This window comes from Lytechinus pictus, chromosome 16 (genome assembly GCF_037042905.1).
Source record: "Lytechinus pictus isolate F3 Inbred chromosome 16, Lp3.0, whole genome shotgun sequence".
In the NCBI taxonomy this organism is placed as follows: Eukaryota; Metazoa; Echinodermata; class Echinoidea; order Temnopleuroida; family Toxopneustidae; genus Lytechinus; species Lytechinus pictus.
The window spans coordinates 22,091,220-22,105,240 of NC_087260.1; the positions used below are offsets into that span (position 1 = coordinate 22,091,220).

General features: G+C 36.9%; 1 protein-coding gene across 3 annotated transcripts in view; it reads right to left on the reverse strand.

The window, feature by feature from the left end:
• Positions 1–896: 896 nt before the first annotated feature.
• The window catches only part of LOC129278660 (fatty acid CoA ligase Acsl3-like), a 45,599-nt gene continuing 32,474 nt past the window's right edge, over positions 897–14,021 (reverse strand). For all 3 annotated transcript variants that reach the window (XM_064111461.1, XM_064111462.1, XM_064111463.1), the window contains exons 7-13: positions 13,564–13,759; positions 11,313–11,452; positions 10,751–10,923; positions 6,989–7,252; positions 5,432–5,598; positions 4,616–4,724; positions 897–4,069 (exon numbers count right to left, since the gene is read on the reverse strand). In XM_064111461.1, the coding sequence (XP_063967531.1) occupies positions 3,909–4,069; positions 4,616–4,724; positions 5,432–5,598; positions 6,989–7,252; positions 10,751–10,923; positions 11,313–11,452; positions 13,564–13,759 (1,210 nt within the window). In that variant the 3' untranslated portion in view covers positions 897–3,908. The remainder of the gene's footprint in view (positions 4,070–4,615; positions 4,725–5,431; positions 5,599–6,988; positions 7,253–10,750; positions 10,924–11,312; positions 11,453–13,563; positions 13,760–14,021) is intronic.

Sequence of the window (14,021 nt, forward strand, 5' to 3'; positions counted from 1 at the left end):
TGATGAACTTTGCATGAAACTCCCAATCGAGAAGAAAATCCACAGGAATTCCACTCCGTTGAGAACATGACAAATTTGATGATTAATTGAAAGCTTCCGATTAGGTTCACTCATTTGGAGACAAATAACCATGGCAGGCATTTCTTCAGTGGCTCAGTATAGACCTCTCGTCATATTTCTCATCATCGATTTGAGTATTTTCATGAACAAAATGTGATTTAATGAATTTCAAAAGTTGACATTAATGATTGAAATTCCGATGATTTGTTCAATCACAAAATGGAATCAATTTCATTAATTCTATAATGATTGAAATTCTGATGTTTCGTTCAATCACAAAATGGAATCAATTTCATTAATTTTATAATTAATGATTGAAATTCTGATGTTTCATTAATTGATTGACTGGATGAAATTTGTAACATACTAATCATCCACCATCATATTGTTGTAAAGAACATACAATTCTTCATAAGCTACATATTTCAATTGTTTTCAAGCTAACAATTTTGTTTGAGCAGGACAAGTATCAATTTTAAACCTGTTAAAATGCAATGGCCTGCGGATCTCCGAAGTTTCATAGTTGGGGGGAAACAATAGGGATAGTTTTGCAGGGTTCTGTTTGAAAAGATGTTGGACTAAACCACTAAATAAGGTCAAACTGTCTTTGTAAAAACAGAGACCCTTTTCATAAAGACTTAAATTTATTGTAACTTTGCCATTATGGTAACTACCATGGTAGCTACAATAATGGCAGTTACCGTAGTTTTAAGTGTTAATGAAACAGAACCCGGCCCTCAAAGCCAGACATCTCATCTTCAGAGAAAAGAATTCTACAAAAGCACTTTTCTCCCGCACATCAAAGAGGAAAGCTTGAAGTACAGTGAACAGAGACAATACAATCACAAAAAACAATGCCTTCGACAGACAGGGAAGTTTCAATCTGACACTGTCCTACGAAGTAAATATTTTTTTAATTCTTCACAATAATTGATAAAATTATAATCTCAATCAAAATGCAAGCATTAGTATCACAATCTCAAGCATACAATTGCAATATCATTTCCTTCTCAAACACAAATTTACAGAAATTGTTCCTTCTTTAAAGGATATTTACATTCATATCTGTTTAAAGATAATATCAAAAGTTGAATACATCAACATTCTTTTTTTTTTTCTTCTCTGAAGCTTTATAGCGCTTCAAAGGATTAGTCCAAGGAATACACCCAGGAGGGCATTGCCCTTGGCCTATTAACTATATATACAAACATTGCAAAAAACTGTATGCACTTTCTCCACTTCCTGGGGAGCATTCCAGTAAGAGTTACTAAACTCAATCACTAGGCATCTACATAGGCTTTCACATCCTACCGAGTACCTATTCAACACCTGGGCGGAGGGTGGTTAAGTGTGGACACTAGGCCTATACTATATACAAACATTGCAAAAAGTTGTATTCACAACTTGTTTCTCGCCGTATGAGATCCTTAACCTATACTCTTCAGACAAGCTCATCGACCATAAGCTCCTCAGCAATACTGAGCTGAGTTTATCTATATCTTTTTAGCGTGGATCCTACTCTTCCATGCAACTCCTAATAAATTTTATTAAATAAAAACAATGGGGCATTGAGGCGGCTTCAATGAAAGTTTGCAAGTATTTGAAGCAACTAATGTTAGAGTACCTTTATTAAAGATCTCTACATACTTCCATAGTACGTAGCTTTTAATGTGCCATACAGCACTCAAGTGAGTTCAATAATTGAATCCCAGCGTGTAACCACTTCCTACACCTGGGTGGAGAGTGGCAAATTTAGATAAATGTCTTTTCAAAGGACATGGGTGTTCACCGTGGTGGGGTTTGAACTATGAACCTTACGGTTCAGTCCAGCAACTTCTCCATTCCACCTCTCTGAAGAATAGGGTGGTTTTTGTGTTAAGCCTCAATAAAAAAATATGATGTAATATCGGTATTAACTGGATGTTAAGTACACTGATACGCTTTCTGTAAATACCATTAATTCTTCTGTCCTACAAAATCTTTCTTCATTCCATTTCTTCTCATTCTAATAAAAGCTTAATAGGCAGTAATCATTATACATAATGGGACATTCCATCAAACAATACTACCAAAGATGTTATTCAATATGGATTGAGGGGTGTTACTAGAAACTTAATTTCAATCAATTGCGATTATTGATAGCAAATTTCTAATGGACTTTAACTCCAGCAAATCCTATACGCCAAAGAAAAACACCAGTAAACAGTTGCAAATTTGTGATTTATTTACAAGACTAATGATGGATCTTTAGACCTCCACCCGGCACCGACATGCAACTGGTTGAAAATTTCTTGCAATACCACCTAGTCTAAAACAACCCATGTCTTTATATTTCTAACTTCTTCTTTTTTAACCTAGTCATGATTGTAAAAATAATGCGTAGACACGTGCTACCAATACAAATTTACGTTTTGTGCAGCCAGAAATATTGGAGCCTAGCATAATATACAACATGAAGAAAAAACAACTCTCTTTTCTGGAAGTATTTCCAAACATTACAGCAGCTGCATGGTGCTAAAATACTTAAAAGCAAGGCAGTGTTTGATATCTTAACGTAACTCAGATTTTTCATTTATCACGGGCAGGTCAGCTCACATACCACTGATTTTGCATACAATTGATCTTACAACTTAATGTTAACTTCATAATACATGATTTGCCATACAACTATGATTAATATCAATAATAAAATGGACTTTGTCAGATAAAGACATAAAATCACACTTACACCGGAATGTAACTCTTCCACATGTGTATGTCTTGTCAAACAGTTATGATTAATATCCACCACAAGATGGACTCTGCAACAAAGATACAATCAATCTTATAATTGAATGTAATTCTTTAGTCCAAAATTTTACAGGATTGCACCTCTAATCTGATATATGGGCAACTTACTCATGTGCATATAAACACAATGAATACTGGTGTGGCTATATATCAAGAGTGAATATACATTAGTGACGCTATATCAGGCAAAGCTTGGGCAATTGGATGGAGAATGGGTAAATCATGTTCTTATTTTCATCAAGGGTTGAGCTGATATCTGTATGCATTTGCATGAAATCTGGGATTACTTTTTGTTGCTAGTTACAATAACTTTATATCTCAATGCTACATCAGACAAACCTTGTGCAATTAACTGGAAAGTGATCAATCTGATTAACGCAGGCAAGATGAGCAAACAAATCAAACATAACTTCAGTTGTACACATAGTTTCAATTCATAAGGAGAAATTATCAAATTAATGCCAATTCACATCGAACAGTTACAAAGAAAATCCCTCTAAGATCAAATACATTACAGTGCACAATTATGATATTTATTATCTGCCATAGAATAAACTTAACAATCAAAATATTTACAGTATTTATTTTGTCGGTATAACCTTCCTTTTAAGCAAAATTTTCGGAAATTTTTATTGCAGACGAAAAGTGGGAAGGAACAGGATTGGGAGAGGAAAGGGATTTTAAAAATGTTGTCATTTGAAGCATTTATTTACAAAGAAATTGATTCAAGTGAAATACATTTTACATTCAGTCATGATTGAAAAGATACTTGATAATTAAGTACAGTTGAAACACTTTCAGAAGTGGAGGAGAAGGAAGAGAAAGAGAATTCATTTGTTTTTATCTAAACTCTAAAACATAATGCGAAACACAGCTTCGATTTGATGGAACCTCATTTCGAATTATTCTCATAATAAGCGAGAGAGGAGAAACGTGGTAAGTGAATAGGATTCCATCCAAGACGCTTCCGGAACTTGAGTCGATACAACTTGAGTCAGTAAAATATATACAAGGATGCTTTATAGACAAAGTTCATCGAGTGGTGATCCCTTTTCTGGTTACCGGTTCTTTCCATACATCTGGTTGATGGCAGCACTGTAGTGATTTGCAATGGGTTTTCGTTTGAGCTTGAAGGCGTCGGTTACCAGTCCGTTTTCAGGGGTCCATGCCTCCTCACAGAGATGTATCTTGCGGGGGATTTCCCATTTTTGGAGCTTGGCTGTGGGTGAGAAATAACAGAAAAATGAAGTAATTCAAATCATCATAATTATACAAAGTAAAATAAAAATATGTCATAAACACATAAATACTATATATCCTAACAAGGGTATCTCTTGTCCCAAATAATTCAATACAATTCTAATATGGTAATTGTCCATGCTAGGTCTTAGGGGGTGTTGCAAGAAAATATTTGCAATTAATTTCAAACATTCTGTTCCAATTTTCCAATTGATAAATCAAATTTAACTGTAGCAAATCAGATTACACTGCTCATTTCAAGAAGGAGATTAGCAATCAATCACGAATATGCAATTAATTGCAAGACACATGATTGATTTAGGGACCAAAATTACACTTGCAATTGATCGCAAGCTCAGTCTTTAGTGATACTGAATTTCTTTACATCTTTGCACTTCTTTAATTGAGGGGTCTAACGGTCTTGGAAGAAATTGCACCGGTGACATCGGACAGTCGCCGGAGGACCGCCCGCTTCGACTCGCCCGAATTTATTATCACTTGCTAAACAAAGATGACGGAAGCTCACCTTCTTTTCCTGCTGCTGCTAATGAAGCTAAGACTTCCTTGAGTACTTCTGACCTGCCGCAAAGATCTTCAAAAGATTTACCAGTCAGATTGTTGTTGTTAGCTGCTTCCTGTAACCATGACAACAGATTATCATGATAATTAAATCATACATTAGAATGCTATAGTGTTGGGTTTTTACGTCACGAGGCTATGATATACGGAAGGAATGTCTATCATTAGGAACAAACATTTTAAGCCAATACAAACCAGAATGAACATCAAAGAAGTATTTAACAAAATGATGAGTCCCAAGTGCAGGAAAGAATAAGGACTAATCAGTAGAACTATGAGAGAGTCTCCAAGAGAACTGCAGTGTTTAAAAGAAGTTTTTAACACAATGATGGTGTTGTACACTGCTGTCGAACCATCTCTGAGTCGAGTCACAATGAGGGCTCAAATTGCATGCATATATCATGCAATGCACAAGCTCCTTGGTTCTGGCCGACTGGACAGTGATTCGAAAGAAAGACAATGAATCAAAAGAATAACACCAGTTACTTGTAAAGCTTTCTTGTAAGGAAGGATGAGTGATTTACAGTCGTCACAAGTAGAATCAGCATCCAAGAATAATTTTACTTTTCAAATTTGATTAGCATTTCTGGTTGCAAGAGAGAATTTTCAATTCTGTTGTGTAAAAAAAAAAATTGGTACACATAGGAATTTTGTGTAGCAGTTGTAACAAACTGTGGAGCAAATTACAATGCAATACCATGAAAATTATTACCTAGGCATATACACATATACTGTTCAAACACACAATAACGTTGATTAATACCTGTAAAGCTTTCTTGTAGGGTACGACGAGTGCTATACAGTAGTCATACAGAGGATCAGCATATACACAGATGTTGTCAACGAAAGGACTCTTCTTCAGGAAGTTCTCTATCGTTGCCAGGGAGATGTACTCTCCGGTCTGAAGCTTAACAAGATCCTTCTTACGATCTGAAAGGAAAGATTTTGGAAAATAAAAAAGTGTATTTGCATATGGCAGGTACGTCTGTCAGGTTGAAAATTTTGATTTTCATAAAATGTTATCTTGATTTACCATGGTTGGCATAGGACTGCTATGTCTTCGATATTGCACCATTAAACTTTTTGACAATATCAAATTTTGTTCACCGCTACTCAGCAATGATTCAAGTTCAAGTTTGTCTTTACTCATCCAAATCAGAAATTTACTCCATTCACAAATTCGAGTAAAACACATAAATACCATATTAAATATATAAAAACCTTGTCTCAAAGGTTTGTATCAAACTGCCATCTGGAAGGAACTCTATGATATCCCAAGTGCAGAAGAACCTGATACTAATAAACTGACTGATCATTTCACAGGTCTTACATAAAACTGGTCTTCAACGTTAAAATATTTTGACAACATCACTAATTTTTTTTTTCGTCACTACGCATTAGTAATCTTTAGACAACCATCAGAAAGAAACACTTGTATATGTCAAATGCAGATAAAAAAGCTGATGCTAGTAAACTCTGAAAGATAATTTTCCAAGTCTTAAAAAAACTATACTTGACCATTAAATCTCTTGAGAAAATCACCATCTTTTTTTTTCATTGCTATTCATCGATGACCTTGAGACTGACATCAGGAAGGAACTCTCTGATATCCCCAGTGCAGAAGTTCCTGATGCCAAAACACTGACAGAACCTTTCTCACATCTTACACAAAATAGACTTAAAGGACAAGTCCACTCCAACAAAAAGTTGATTTGAATAGTTAGAGAAAAATCCAACAAGCACACCACTGAAAATTTCATCAAAATCGGATGTAAAATAAGAAAGTTATGACATCTTTAAAGTTTCGCTTAATTTCACAAAATAGTTATATGCACGTCTCGGTCGGAATGCAAATGAGAGAACTGATGACATCACTCACTCACTATTTCTTTTGCATTTTATTATATGAAATATTCTAATTTTCTCCTCATTGTCCTGTGATACAGAGTTTCATTTCGCCCTGAACATGTGGATTTACCATTGTTTAACATGTTATGGTTCAGTCAAGTTGCTCCTTATTGTCAAATCTGTAAAAATTGAAATATTGTATAATTTAAACAATAAAAAACAAAAGAAATAGTGTGAGTGAGGGACGTCATCGATTCTCTCATTTGCATGTGACTAAATTGTGCATACAACTATTTTGTGAAAAATAAGCGAAACTTAAAAATGTCATAACTTCCTTATTTTACATCCGATTTTGATGAAATTTTCAGCATTATGCTTCTCTAATTTTTCTCTATTAATTCAAATCAACAATTTTCTGTGGTGGACTTGAAATCTTCTGACAGACACCATAATTTTGTTCACCACTTCTTACCAATGATCTTGAGACTGCCATCGGGAAGGAACTCCCCGATATCCCCAGTGCAGAAGTACCTGATGCCGTTATCCTGGATGAAGACTTCTTTGGTCAGTTGGTCCATCTGATAGTAACCCATGGCAATGTTCTGACCTCCGACAATGACCTCTCCCCTGGGGTTGGGTTTGTCCTTGTTGGTGTACCCACCCTCGGGCCAGTCAGACAGTTTGACCTGTGTGGTGGTGAGGGGTGGTCCGACGTGACCGATTCGCAAGTCTCTTGCTGCAGAATTGTGAAAGCGGGATAAGAATTGAGTGATGTAAATTAGTGGTGGTTATTTTACCCGACTGCTTCATCTTCTTATCTACAAGCAGGCCTCTACAAAAAAAAAATTTATCACTTGCCCAACAGGGCAAGTGATAAAAAAATTTGCTTGCCCAATAGAAACAAGTGGAATGCCTCTGGCCGTCTCACCTGCATCACGCGATTCAATATAGCAGCAGTGCTGATTTTGAAAACTACTATAACTCGCACAAGATGTTCAGTGATACTTGGTTACTCTTATTTCCACGTTTTATGAACTAGACCAAAACACTTATAGAGATATGATGGCAATTCAACAAATACCCCCAACGTGGCCAAAGTTCTTTGACCTTACATGACCTTTGACCTTGATCATGTGACCTGAAACTCGCACAGGATGTTCAGTGATACTTGATTACTATTATGTCCAAGTTTTATGAACTAGACCAACACACTTTCAAATTTATGGCTGTAATTTAACAAATACCCCAATTTGGCCAAAGTTCATTGACCCTAAATGACCTTTGACCTTGATCATGTGACCTGAAACTTGCACAGGATGTTCAGTAATACCTGTTTACTATTATGTCCAAGTTTCATGAATCAGATCCATAAACTTTCAAAGTTATGATGGTAATTCAACAGACACCCCCAATTCGGCCAAAGTTCATTGACCCTAAATGACCTTTGACCTTGGTCATGTGATGTGAAACTCAAGCAGGATGTTCAGTGATACTTGATTAACCTTATGTATAAGTTTCATGAACTAGGTCCATATATTTTCTAAGTCATGATGACATTTCAAAAACTTAACCTTAGGTTAAGATTTTGATGTTGATTCCCCCAACATGGTCTAAGTTCATTGACCCTAAATGACCTTTGACCTTGGTCATGTGACATGAAACTCAGGCAGGATGTTCAGTAATACTTGATTAACCTTATGGCCAAGTTTCATGAACTAGGTCCATATACTTTCTAAGTTATGCTGTCATTTCAAAAACTTAACCTCAGGTTAAGATTTGGTGTTGACGCCGCCGTCGCCGTCGCCGTCGGAAAAGCGGCGCCTATAGTCTCACTCTGCTATGCAGATGAGACAAAAACTGCTTGCCCGATTTTTTTTCAAAAATTCTTTTGCTCTTAATTATTCTTTTCTGTCCTGGCTGAACTTGATTTACTGGCATTTCTTTTTCTTGACTCTTGTTCAAGTTGTTCTGGCCGCCGATCACGACGACAAAAGTCGCCTATTTTAGTCTGACGACTCATTGTTTATTTGGTTTGAAGTTGAAGCCGAGTCCTGGCCAGGGTGACCAGATTTCACAAAATGAAATACGGGACAATCGACAAAAAAAAAGATCAAGAAAGAAGGCTACACAGTGTTAGACTTGTGAAAAAAGTCAGAATTGGAAGGGAGGGTGAACGAAAGAATGAAGGAGAGAAAGAAAAGAGATGAATTGAGAAGAAAGAAAGGAAAAATGAAGGGGAAAATGAAGGAAATAATAAATATATAAGTTCTAATAAAAGAAGGATGAGAGAATAAAAATAGATAAAAAGGTTTCTGTCATTCTTTGAATTGAATATAGAAAGAAAAAAAATGAAAAGGGAAGATGAATAAATGTGTGAAAGTCAAAACAAAGAAGAGAAAGACAAAAAGAAAGTAAGAAAAAAGGAGGAGGAAAGAAAGAATGAAGGAAAGAAAATTTTCCTTCATTCTTGGAAAGAAACAAAGAAAGAAGAAAACAGGAAGGAAGGAAGAAAGGGAAAGAAAGTATAAGGGAAAAGAATAAGGACAAAATGAAATAAATAATGAAAGAAAGAAAGGAGGAAAGAGAGGGAGGAAAGAATGAAGGGAGGCCAGAATGAAAAAAAAAAGAAATAATGGAAGGAGAGATAGAACGAAAATAAAAACGAGTGGAAGGGAGAAGGAATGAAGGAAACAAAAAAAAGGAAATGTAATAAAGAAGGCAAGTAAGAGAAAGAAGGAAAGAAAGAAAATGAACACAGAGAGAGAGAGAAAGGATCAGGAAATAAAAATAGATATGTAACATAAAAGGGCATGAAGGAAAAATTAAGATAGAAGGATAGAAAAGAAAGAAAGAGGAAAAAGTTCAAACTTCAAGCAAATAAAAACAATCCAATCATTTAACAAAAATCCTAATGATATTTGGTGTTTTTTTTATATATTTTTAAAAATAAAAAAAAACTAAAATGTTTTAGAAATAAATAAAATACGGGACGTCTGGTCCTGGCCGAGTCAGTCCGAAGCTTGCATGCATTCAGCGCGATCTAGCTCGAGACTCGGCTGGCTCGATCGCGATCGCTCGTGTACGTCCGTACATGCGCTCAGAGGGCGAGAGCGGGTTTCCCAGCTAGCTCCTTCGTCGATTAGTAGCGCATGCGCACATTGTAGTTTAGAAAGTAAGATGGCAGCCTCCATCGAACGGGACCACTGGCGATAAATTGTCGCCTTTTGTCGGTAAATTGGCGCTGATTTGATATGTTTCCACTGTTTTTTTACTGGTATGACATTGTATGAGAGATAATTGGCCGATAATTGCAATTTATCAAAAAATTATTAAACTTTACTGTCAATTTATCTTTTTCATTTTCAAAACAACCACTTGCCCGATCGGGCAATTGACTTTGAGAAATGCTTGCCCGCACGTCATTTTCACTTGCCCCGGGCAAGCGGGTTTGTCGCGCCCTGCTACAAGTATGAATGAATGGCAACCATTTGGCCACAAATTGGCACAATGCAGAGCCTTACTATTTGCAACCACCAGGTCCTTTTGGCTATTTTGCTCATTGAGGTTAGGGCATACAAAGAACACAAGCACAGATACTTGTAAACAATCGGAGGACTTGTTGTTGTTTGTTGGGTATAATAGCAACCAGTCATGTTTGACTATTACCGACAGCTCGTCACTATTTTTTTCCCCTCTTCCTGGTTTACATCTTGATCAAGGGACCTGGTAATGAAGAGAATTTTGAACCTGGTTCCAAGGTGACCCGACCAATGCAGTGATGTGTGAGATACCACACGCAACCGGGCATTCAAGTGCAGTTTTCATGTCGACTTAAATCTTTGTGAAATACCCCTAGTAAACTTGAGGTTCCAATAGCTCCCGTAAGGCTAGGTTATCGGTGGGAAATGAAAAAATTGATAGTTTTGGAGCGTTGTGGCCCAGTGGATTAGTCTTCAGACTTTGAAACAGAGGGTCGTGGGTTCGAATCCCAGCCGTGGCGTAATTTACTTCAGCAAGAAATGTATTCACATTGTGCTGCACTCAACCCAGGTGAGGTGAATGGGTACCCGGCAGGATTAATTCCTTGAATGCATGAGCGCTGAAAGGCAGCTCGAGCTAAAGCCGGGGTAATAATAATGATAACATCGCGCCTCGGAATAGAATATTTCTAGATAGATGGCGCTATATAAATGCCTATTATTATTATTATTATTATTATAGTTGATTAACTCACGTTCTGATACACAGGCCACACCACACGTCTCGGTCAATCCGTACCCTTGTATGAGTGAACTGTTGAAACACGACTGGATGAAACGCTGAAGGTTACTGGCTAACGGGGCGCCCCCGCAGATCATTAGCCGTACATGGCCACCGAGCTGACGTGTCAATTTGGAGAAGATTAATCTGAAAACAAACAGCAAACAGGAATTGCATCTGTCATCACTGTACAGTAAAGCAGTTTAAAGCATTATTTCTTTTTTTTTTCTTACAAAAAAACCCCAATAAATCTTTTAAAAAAAGGGCACTCAAATTTCAAAATTGCCAATTTGCAAGAAAAAAATCAACAAAAATTTGATTTTGGACTTACAATTTACACTATATATTATTAATTTTCCGCATAGGGTAAAAATTCTTGAAGACTGAAAGAGGCAAATCATAAAATATAATTTTTGTTTTGCCCATAGCAAAGATTTCCATTGAGATACATGTACTAAGGCAGTGTAACAAAGTTATCATTTGACTTAAGTCCTTAAAATGCAATGTGGATGGTTTTTCACAAAACCTTTGTATACCTGTTGAGGAGTGGAGTGTTGAATCCTTGTTCCAGATGTTTGCACTTGTAGTCCACGGCAAAGTTGAAGATGGCTCTCTGAATGGCGCTTCCCTCCTTGAGTTTCTCCGTCACTCCCTTGTAAATACGCTCCAAGATCATCTATCATAAACAATAACCAATCATAAACAAGGCTTACATCATTGGTATATCACTTGGCAGAGAGAGAAAACAGTGTTGGCCATTCTGTAAATTCCTCCCAATAAAACCAATAGGGCAATGCGAATAAAAAGGGAATCTATTTTCACTCTATTCTAATGTTCAAGGAAAACAGAAATGTGGTCTTTCTGGACAAGTGGTATTTCTTTGCAAGAGGTCAGTAAAGCAGGCTTGATTTTCAATGTATCATCAACAGCAATATGAACATTCCAGGACAACTGACAAAGATCTTTTTTTATATATAGTATAGTCAATCCTGCTTTTCTCCTAGATAGAAGGTATAGTTGCCTATCTGCACGCTTTTGCTTTCCTTCAATATTAGATCATATTAGAATCCGCCTAAAATGACCACCTGAAATCAAGTTTAAATTAAACAACCTGGTTTAAAGTTGTGGATTAAGTATGGATAGCCAGTTGGGGCACAAATCCCTTACAGTACACATCCAATTTATTAACTCATTTGACACCCAAATTATTCATAATTTTCTGGGAATGAGAACTGAAGTATTTTTCTTCACTATGAAAGCAAAAGGAAAGAAAATAGTAAACATATTAAGTAATATACAATATAAACAGAGTTTTTTTTAATTTTTGGCTCCCATAGTTTTAGCACAGAGTTAGACCATGGTCTCAGTTAAACCTGACTTCAGAATATGGGCCATAAAGTCTGATGTTGTCTTCCTTGAGTGGTCTTTATAAACAGTTTACACTGCATTACAGGAGCCTATCCACAAAGGCCCATATTCTTAACCCTATCTAGGCCGGGGGGGGGGGGGGGCCTCCGAGGCCCCCCCTCAACGAGTCGCGCAATATTTTCGCCGCACAAATTTTTTTGACCGCGCTGCTCACTGACTTTTTACTTTCAAGTCTTGCGCAACTTTTGAGACCAATATTGCGTCACCCCGGTACGCGGTTCCGAAATTACGCAACGTTATGTAAGTGCATGTCAGACCAAAAATTGCTCAAAAACGTGATTTCGTGTACAAAGTCAATGTAAATTGTGTTTTCAACCAAAAATCATAAATGTATCATTATTTTTAGTTTTGCTGGTCTAAATGTATGTATTTTATGCTGTTTGTGATCTTAGAAGAGTTCCCAACGAATTTCATTGAAAAAACAATGAAAAACAAAGGTTCCAAAAAACAAAGAAATACATAAGAAATTGCAAAAAACAATATAATACATAAGAAATTGATCTGATATCACAATTTTTTTCATGTAAACTTGCTTAGAACGCCACAAAGAATTTCTATGCCAAAAATTAGAACATTTGGAGGTTTATTTATGGAGTTAGAGGAAAAAGTATGATTTCGCATACTAATTACGCATAAATTAGCATAATTACTTAATAACAATTCGCATGAAATAAATTACTATACAATTTTGTAGATTATATCCCAGACAACCTGCGTGCCAACTTTCGGCGCGATCACACGGTCGACGGCCGAGATCTCAAGGGGGGGCCTGGGAGGCCCCCCTGGCCATATGAACTCCCAAAATACCCCGGCCTAGATAGGGTTAAAAGAGGTTTTCAATTGTACCATGGTATAAAACCATTGACTATGCAGATTTTTGACATAAACATATTCCATGGCGTACACAAAGTTAAATCCAATTAAATGCGCGCTTTAGGCAAAGTGCGCTTAAAATGAAGTATGTTAATGAAATAAAATCTGCACAGTCCATGGTTTTGTACCATGGTAAAATTGAAACCTCTTTTGAGAATACGGGCCAGAGTTTGTTTTTTTCTTCCTTGAGTGGTCTTTCTACAAAGGTTGACTGTAAAGACCACGTGTTCACCTGCCTCCCTCCCTTGAGTGGTCTTATATAGGTTGCCGCCACCGCCATCGGAAAAGCGGCGCCTATAGTCTTGCTCTGCTACCCAGGCGAGACAATAAAACAGGACCAAGCTATTTTTTCTTGTCTTCCTCAAGTGGTCTTTTGAGATAGGTTTCACTCTTTTACAAGAGCCGGTCTATCTAGAACACCTGCTCATTAACACCAATTTTCTTGTATCCCTCGACAAGTCTGAGTGTATAAATGAGTTTACTTACAGGAACAAAGACTATGAGCTGAGGCTTGAGTATCCTAACATCACCGGGGCAACCCTTCTTAAGCCTGGTTCCTGTATCCGTTAAGGTCTGCGGTGAGGAGTAGCCCAGACGACATCCTAATGTGATGAGGGAAAATTCAACCACCACTTCAAGGATGTGGGCTAAGGGCAAGTAGACCGCTGCAGCCTCACCAGTCCTATGAAAAAAAATATATAACTTTTTTTAGGGTAGCGTGGGATTTTTGAAGCATTTGATATACCGTCATAAGGGGGGGCGAACTGTGTGTGGTCTGTTGCTGATGCTGTGTGTTATAAACTAGTCTTAAAATGTACCTTTATAGATGGGTATTTCACTCAGCAGCAAATGCTTACGAATGTTGCGAATTGAGATTCACCAACTTTTCTGATGAGTGTTGCAAAGTCTTACAAAACAAAATTGATTTGCAAACTGCTTTAAAA